General features: G+C 52.2%; 1 protein-coding gene across 2 annotated transcripts; it reads left to right on the top strand.

The window, feature by feature from the left end:
- The first annotated feature begins 3275 nt into the window (after positions 1-3275).
- Positions 3276-8278, top strand: LOC106863419 (putative glutamine amidotransferase-like class 1 domain-containing protein 3B, mitochondrial). 2 transcript variants are annotated; one of them, XM_014892882.2, is made up of 4 exons: positions 3276-3432; positions 5556-5727; positions 5961-6162; positions 7581-8278. In XM_014892882.2, the coding sequence occupies exons 1-4, from the start codon at positions 3325-3327 to the stop codon at positions 7771-7773; spliced, it is 675 nt and encodes a 224-aa protein (XP_014748368.1). In that variant the 5' UTR covers positions 3276-3324; the 3' UTR covers positions 7774-8278. The 2 variants fall into 2 exon arrangements, with proteins under 2 accessions (XP_014748368.1, XP_088029149.1); XM_088173023.1 differs by lacking the exon at positions 3276-3432 and adding an exon at positions 5249-5351.
- The last annotated feature ends 9 nt before the right edge of the window (positions 8279-8287 follow it).

Genomic DNA, 8287 nt, shown 5'->3' on the forward strand with positions numbered 1-8287 from the left:
CCCTGCGCCGAGCGCTGCACTGCTGCCTCTCCTTCCTCCCATGCTCTTTATAACCAAACCATCGCCTTCCTCCCTGCTCTCCACCCCTTTTCCCTACAAACCTCTTCTGTTCCTGCTCCTCTCTGCATGCGGGAGGAAATGCAAATGAAGTTCTGGCTGCAGTAAATTTGGGGCTGTGAGTCAGCCTGGGTTGCTGGTAGCTCCCTCCAGGGGCCTCTTAATTTTACTGTTGATTAACCCTTGTTCAAAAAGACACTTGGAAAATAAGGCTGAGGGTTTATTGCCGTTGCTGCCTTTCTTTTTTTTTTTTTTTTTTTTTTTTTTTTTTTCGCTCCTGCCAGTGAGGAAATTAGAGTGGTTAAAACGAAGGTTTTTGCAAGCATCCACCTCGATGGAGCAAACAAGCCCTGTGCAAGCCCGGCAGCTCCTTGGGGACCACTTGTTTCTCCTCACCCTGACCAGGGGCCTGCTGTTTGTCCCTGCCACAGCTCTGAATGCCTGGCACGGCCCCCTGAGCTGGGCAAACCCAGGGCACACTCAGTGCCATCCCCTTAAAGGTCACTCCTGTCCGTCTGTCACTCCACATCCAGCTCCTCCAGCCCGGAGGAGCCTTGCTGGCTTTCCAGGTCGGCAGTGGGAGCCCAGAACTGCCAGGATTGTGTCCCAAAGGGGACAGGAAGGACCTGTGGGCACCTTCCTGCCTGCTCAGGGAATAAAGGTGGTTATGGATGGAGGGGAGGCTGCAGGGAGCAGTGGGGATTGTGCTGAGCCATGGGTGGGGTGGGAATTGTCCGAGAACCATTCCGGGAGAGCTGCCAGAGCTTTGCTCCTCTGCTGTGCTGTTTGTGGGGATGGAGCAGGGCAGGGATTGCTCCCCGGAGGGATCAGCTCCAGTTAAAGCAAATCCCACAAGAGCAGAGGTGCAGGACAGCGTGCAGAGCCCTGCACTGATCCTGCCAGGGATGGCTCTGCAGAGCTCCTGCAGCTCCAGCTCCGATGTTCCCCTCAGCAGAGCCTGCCCTGTGACCCAAAACCCATCAATCCTGTTCCACGGGAGCCCGGAGGACAGGAAAGCTGCTGGGAATGGGGCTGGGAGCTGCACCGGCCTGAGGGATCATCCAAGAGGTGTTGGAGCTGTGGCAGCATCCAGAACAAGCCCAGAGGAGCCTGCCCCTCCTGCCCCTGAGCCAGCTGGAGCACGAGGGACTCAGCTGCATCCCAAAATTCCCTGGGATCTCTGTGTTCATCCTGATGATGGATCCAGCTGCATCCCCATCCCTGCTCCCAAACTTTCCTGGGATCTCTGTGTTCACCCTGACAATGGATCCAGCTTCATCCCTGTCACTGCTCCCAAACTTTCCTGGAATCTCTGACTGTTCCCCCTGACAATGGATCCAGCTCATCCCCACCATTGCTCCCAAACTTTCCTGGGATCTCTGTGTTCACCCTCTCGATGGACCCAGCTGCATCCCAAATTTTCCTGGAATCTCTGACTCTGTTCACCCTGACAATGGATCCAGCTCATCCCCATCACTGCTCCTAAACTTTCCTGGGATCTCTGACTCTGTCCACCCTGCAGGACGAGGATTCCTTCCCACCCCTCCTCACTGGAACCTGAATGCAGATGAAAACTTGTTGAAACCAAAGCCCACAATAAATGTGTGCAGCCAAGGGCACCCGGGCCGGAATAACCCAGCTGAGAAATGTCATTTATCGCTCACCTCCTCGCTGCACACACATCTTTAGGGCTGACATGTTTTTCCAAGGGGAGGAAACAAGCCTGGCTGGTCCAGTTGCACCAATTATCCCAGTTAGGGGAACCAGCCCAGCCAGTTTACAGCAGGCAGGGGTTAGTGCTGTGGTTTGCAGCAGGCAGGGTGTGGAAATCCTTAGCCTCTGGCTATTTTGTTCCATGGCTAAGGGGAGCTCCTGAAGCAGCTGCAGGAAGGAGAAATTACCTGTTCAGGTTGCAACATCACTCGGCTGCTCTTTGATGCAAGGGGAAACAAAATACCCCTAAACCATAGCTGGGATTCCTTGGATAGCAAAACAAACTGCAGGGGAAATGCTTTGAGGATTTTTTTTTAAATGTATATCTCAGTTGAATTCTGGGCAATAAAAGCAACTGGGGTGGATTAGCGGGACTGCAAGGTCTCTGCCACACATTTCCTGTTCCTGCTCGTTCAGGTAGCAGCTGGGTGCCTGAAATCCCTAATTTTGGGAGAAACATGCCATAAATGAAGTCCCAAGCAGCAGCAGCAGCGAGCCTGCCCTGACTGAGCACCCTGCCAAGCCACGAGTTCATTACCCACAGGATGTGCTTCACGTCTCTCCCGAAAATGACGGAGCCCCGAGGAGCAAGTTTTATAAATAAGCCCTGAAAACCAGCCCGCGGCCGTGCTCTGCCAGGGTTTTGTTCCCTCAGCCCCCACAGGGCACGGTTATTTCAGCAGGGCCGGGCTGGAATGGAGAGGGGCAGGATCATCTCCCTGTGAGCAGAGCCAGGGAGGGAGGAATGAGCTGCAGACATTGAATTTGGCTGCCAGGGGTTCCGCCAGAGCTCAGGGCTCCACCAACCCCCCAGTGCCACTTCCGTGGAATTAAATACATGGAGAGGTGGTGCTGTTGGTGAAGAATCCCATTACTGCGGACATCAAAAAGTGTTTGGACGACGCTGTCAGGCGCTGGGTGGGATTTTTGGGGTGGGCACAGGGGTTGTGGGAGTCCATTCCACCTCTATGACTTCATTAACTTCTAAACTCAGGGTGCAAAAGCCAGCAAAGAACTGCAGCAAAATGTGAAATATCCACATCTGAGAGATGGGATCTGAGGGAAGAAACATTCAGGAATGTTGGAGGTAAAATCCGCAGCAGCCTAAGCAGTGCAGGGTCCAAAAAATGGGGCACAGAGGGGAATGCACCGCCCGAAATCCTGGCTCCCTTTGGTGCCACCTCCTCTGCAAAGGTTTTGGTGCTTCAGTCTGAGCTAGGATGGAAAATCAACAGCAGAGGAGGGAAAACACAGCTGCTCTGTTGAGCCGGGCACGTCAGCTCTGCAGACAACGTGCTGGGAGGAAGATCTGGAAGGGAGCAGCCGGTTGAGGAAACAAATAATATTTACATGCCCTGCCTGTGGAACTGGAAATAAAACCTCCTTGCCAGTAAAAAAAAAAAGAAAAAAAAAAAAAAAAAGCCCAGCCCATCCCTGCCGGCCCCACCTGCTGCTGGCGAGGGTGATGCTATAAAGGGCTGCGGACGGCCCGCGGGGCTCAGAGCGGCGCGGGGCTCTCCGGGGAATCGCTGCGCTCGGGGGACAGTGGCAGCGATGCCAAAGAGGGTGGCAGTGGTGCTGGCAGGCTGCGGGGTGTTCGATGGCAGCGAGATCCACGAGGCTTCGGCCGTGCTGGTGCAGCTCAGCCGGGACGGGGCTCAGGTAAGAGGAGGAAGCGGCTCCTTGTCCCGGGATCCTTGTCCCGGGATGCTGTCCTGGGATCCTTGTCCCTGGATCCCTGTCCCGGGATCCTTGTCCCGGGATGTTGGTCTTGGTGTCCTGTCCTGGTTCCTTGTCCCGGATCTTTGTCCTGGGATCCTGCCTCAGGATCCTTGTCCCGGGATGCTGGTCCCGGTGTCCTGTCCCGGTTCCTTTTCCCGGGATCCTGGTCCCGGTGTCCTGTCCCGGTTCCTTTTCCCTAGATCCTCTCCCGGGATGCTGGTCCCGGTGTCCTGTCCTGGCTCCTTGTCCCGGGATCTTGCCCCGACTCCTTTTCCAGGATTCTGTCCCGGGATGCTGCTCCAGCTCCTTTTCCCAGGATCCTGCCCCGATCCTTGTCCCGGGATCCTGCCCCGACTCTTTTCCCTGGATCCTGTCCTGCCTCCTTTTCCCGGTGTCCTGCTCTTCTCCTTGTCCCTGGATCCTGCTCCCTCTCCCTCCCCTCTCAGCCCCTCGATCTCTCCCCTCTTGTCTCCGAGACGAGCTCCCCAAAGCCAAGCAGCGGTGCCTGCAATCCCTGCGAATGCTTTGGAGAATTCCCTGCCCGGCTGTGCTGTACGGAGGGATTGGCTCTGGATCCAGTGTGTCCAAACTCTCCAAAAGACTTCCCTGAATGCCTTCTTTCCCGAATTATTTATTTCCCGAATTATTTATTTCCCGAATTATTTATTTCCCGAATTACTTATTTCCTGAATTACTTCTTCCCTGAATTACTTCTTCCCTGAGCGCCTTCTCTCTCCACTTTTGCCTTGCACATCCTCTTTCCTCCCCTGCTGTTTCTGTTTAAAAGACAGTTTGGGCAGTTTGAAATTCATCTTTTTAAAACCTTCCAAGAGCGGAGGTGAAAATAGAATCAGAGAATCCCGGGAAGGTTTGGGTTGGGAAGGATTTTGAAGCTCATCCGTTCCCACCCCCTGCCATGGCAGGGACGCTTTCCACTGTCCCAGGCTGCTCCAAACCCCGTCCAGCCTGGCCTGGGGCACTGCCAGGGATGAGAGAACAGGCAAGGGTTAAACCCGAGGGGTAAAAATGGTGCAGCTGCTCTAAAAGTCGGGAGAGCCGCTCCGTGAGGCTGGGAAAGGAGCGAGGGAAAAGCTCTGGAATATCCCAGTGAGCTGAGAACCAGCCAGTGCCTGGGAATGGGAATTGTGGAACACGCAGGGGTGACCTACCCGTGCCACCCCCAATTCCAAACCATCCCAGCGCTGCCCTCGCTGTCGGGATGAGATTTGGCCAGGCGTTTTCTCCACTGTGTGTCGTTTTGCTTTTCCTCTGCTGGAGCTGCTGCTGTCGCTTCCCTGCTGCCACATCCCAGCCCCGCAGGCTCGGATCCCATCCCTCCCTCATCCCTGGATCGGCAGGGGCCTCTAGTGGAGGAAACTCGGGAATCGTCCCATTCCCTCCTTTTCTAACAGCTTAGAATGGAAAATTTCAGCCGGAAATATTCCACGGGAAGCTCCTCACTCACCTTGTCTCCCACCTGGATAATTCCAAAATCCTCGGCTGCTCCTCACGGGATATTCCTTCCAGCCCTGCCCTCCTCGGCACACCTTGGTGTTCCTTAAATCATTTTTAAATTGTGGGATCCAGAACTGCACAGGTGGTACAGTCCCCAAATCCCTTCACAGCCCTCCACTCTCAATTTCTGCACATGAGCTTTAAAGTGCTAAAGGAAAGGGAAGCATTTTTATAGAAAAAAAACCACTCTGGCTTTGGGAGAAGAGTGGGTGGGGAGAGGAAACTCCCAAGTGCTGTCCTGGGGTGGGACAGCAGCTCTCTGGGTGAGCAAATCCCAGCAAGAAGGATTTACTGGGATGTGGATGGACCCTCCAGCCCCCCAGACAAGCAGATTTGGGCTAAAGGTTTCCTTTTCCTTTTTCCTTTTCCTTTTTCCTTTTCCTTTTCCTTTTCCTTTTCCTTTTCCTTTTCCTTTTCCTTTTCCTTTTCCTTTTCCTTTTCCTTTTCCTTTTCCTTTTCCTTTCCTCTCTCAGCATTCCCACTGTGCCATTCCCACATTTACCCACCATTCCTGAAGGATAACAGCCCCTTTTTTTTTCTCCCTCCAGGCTGAGGTTTATGCCCCCAACATCCCCCAGATGCACGTGGTGGATCATGTGAAGGGGCAGCCAACACCAGAGCAGAGAAATGTCCTGGTGGAAAGTGCCAGAATTGCCAGAGGCAACATCAAGGACCTGGCCACGCTGGATGTCAAGGGGCTGGATGCCCTCATCATTCCAGGTGGGATTTTGTGGGGCCTGGTGAAATATTCCATAGGTCTGGAATGATGTGGGAGTTGTGGGATGGGGAGGGAGAGGCTGGAGCAGAGGCTTGGAAAGAGAGAAAATTTTAATTCTTTTATTCTGGATAATTCTGCCAAGCATCCAATCCACCTGGTAAAAAAAAAAAAATTAAAAAAAATATCGTGCCCTGGGTAGAAAAATCTCCATCCTAAACTGCTTCTCTTTCCTCAGGTGGCTTCGGGGTGGCAAAAAACCTGAGCACTTGGGCCACCCAGGGCAAGGACTGCAGCGTCGCCAGGGAGGTGGAGGCGGTGCTGAGGGCGTTCCACGCTGCCCACAAACCCATCGGGCTCTGCTGCATCTCCCCGGTGCTGGCAGCCAAAATCTTCCCGGGCTGCGAGGTGACAGTGGGACACGACAAGGAGTGTGAGCAGTGAGTGACCCGGGGGGCACACCCCAAAATCCCCCCAAAATCCCCCCAAAATCTCTCCAAAGTCCCCCAAAGTCCCCCCAGAGTCCCCCGGTGGTGCTCAGGGGTGGGAGTATCACAAAGAGCTGAATTTTATTTCTCATTAGGAGAAATGGTAGAACTCAGCTGTGCTGCCTTTCTCAGCTTTTGGGGATTTAACAGAGAAAAGCAGAAACTCTGGAATGCTGATTTTATCATTTCTCAGCAAAGCAGAAGGAATGGTGCAACACCAGATCAGTTTGCCTTTTTCTGACTTGTTTCCACCTTTGAATAAGACATTTCCTTTTAAATTGAAATGTAATTTATTCTCCTAAATTAAACATTTGCCTCCCTGATGCCTCACAGAGCCAGGGTAGGAAAAAGCTTTGCTGGCTCCAAGTTAAGGAGATCCAAGGGAGTGAAAATATCTTCAGTCCTGCAGGAAAACTGTGGATTCTCCCGAGGGCAGGCAAGGAATGTTGGTGGCTTTTGCTAGGATGGAGTTTTTTCACTAAATTGGAGGATTTTGGTGCAAAAAAACCCCCACACCAAACCTAAATCTAATTGTTGCCAAGGGAAGCTGTGGCTGCTCCATCCCTGGCAGTGTCCCTGGTCTCGTTTTGGCTTTCGTTCAGGTTTTTAACTCATTTGAACAGGAGGTTTTCTATTAGTGGTTATCTTTTCTATTTTTTTTCTTCTGTTTTTAGTTAGAGTGGGGACTGAAGTACAAGAGACAGGATTTTTGTGTTCAGACTCAGTTGTTTATTAATTTTTATCTCTAGCACAGTGAGTTCTTCTGCACTTTTAGTTAACAAGCTAAAAATGAAAAACTAGATCTTGGTAGTTACAAGGTCTTTCAAGGCCTAACTATCTAATTAAAACCTAACATCTGTATTATTTATACTTTTGATTCAATGACTAAACACTTGTGACCTGCACCGTGGTACTTTTCTATCTAACTAAAAAATATTACCTAAAACCAAGAAGAAGGAACAAGAAGGAAGAAAAAGACAACCCAGAACTTCTATCTTGTCCCATACCTATTAATATTCTAAAACTCCAAATTCCAAACCCTTCACCGTGTGATATTACACACTTCTATTCAAATATTCTATTCAAACTACACACCAGTGATTCCAACTCTTACCACTCAAATTTGGGGAGCCTCAAATCCAAAGCAGAGTTTTTTTGGGGTCAGTGTCAGAAAGCACAGATCGTTCAGAACTCCCAGGCTTCAGCATTCCAAGAGTTTTCCTGTTGTATAATCCTGGAAAACTCCTGGAGCAGGACAAGATTTGGCTCCTACAGAGCAGGTTTTGTGCCCTGAATTTTCCCTCTTTCCTTTTCCCAGCAGTCTGTAGGATGTTCCTCACTCCAGGTTTTCATTCTTGGTTGCCTTGCAGGTGGCCTTATGCCAAGACAGCCGAGGCCATGAAGGAGCTGGGCTGCAGGCACATCAACAGCCAGGTCAGCGAGGTCCACGTGGACCACCAGAACCTGCTGGTGACCACCAGTGCCTTCATGTGCAACGCCCCCATCCACCACATCCACGATGGTGTGGGGAGGATGGTGCAGGAAGTGCTCAGGCTTGCCTGATCCCACCCTGCTGCAGGGATGATGTCCCCAAATGTCCCTCCCCTCTCACTCAGCAGCTCTGTCCCCACACCTCTGGTGGCTGCTGGGGAGGGACAACCTTGGAATTGTGTTCCCTCACTGGCAGGAGCTGCCCTGGGGTCATGGAGTGGTTTGGGGTGGGAGGGATCTCAAAGCTCACCTTGTTCCCATCTCCTCCCATGGCAGGGACACCTCCCACTGTCCCAGGCTGCTCCAAGCTGGCCTCGGGCACTGCCAGGGCTGCAGGGGCAGCCACAGCAAATCTGGGCACCTGTGCCAGCCCTGCCCACCTTCCCAGGGAGGAATTCCATCCCAAATCTCACCTGTCCCTGCCCTGAGGCCAGGCTCCCACAGGGCTGAGGTTCAGCTGCTCCCCAACCCCTCCCTCGGAGCAGTGAAGGAACGCAGTTCTGCTACCAAATAAAAGAAATAAAATTGATTTTATACCATTTATTATAGCAAATAAATGCTTCTACTGAATTCTGAAGTCTGCTTC

The sequence above is a fragment of the Sturnus vulgaris genome, chromosome 14, assembly GCF_052056855.1.
Source record: "Sturnus vulgaris isolate bStuVul1 chromosome 14, bStuVul1.hap1, whole genome shotgun sequence".
NCBI lineage: Eukaryota > Metazoa > Chordata > Aves > Passeriformes > Sturnidae > Sturnus > Sturnus vulgaris.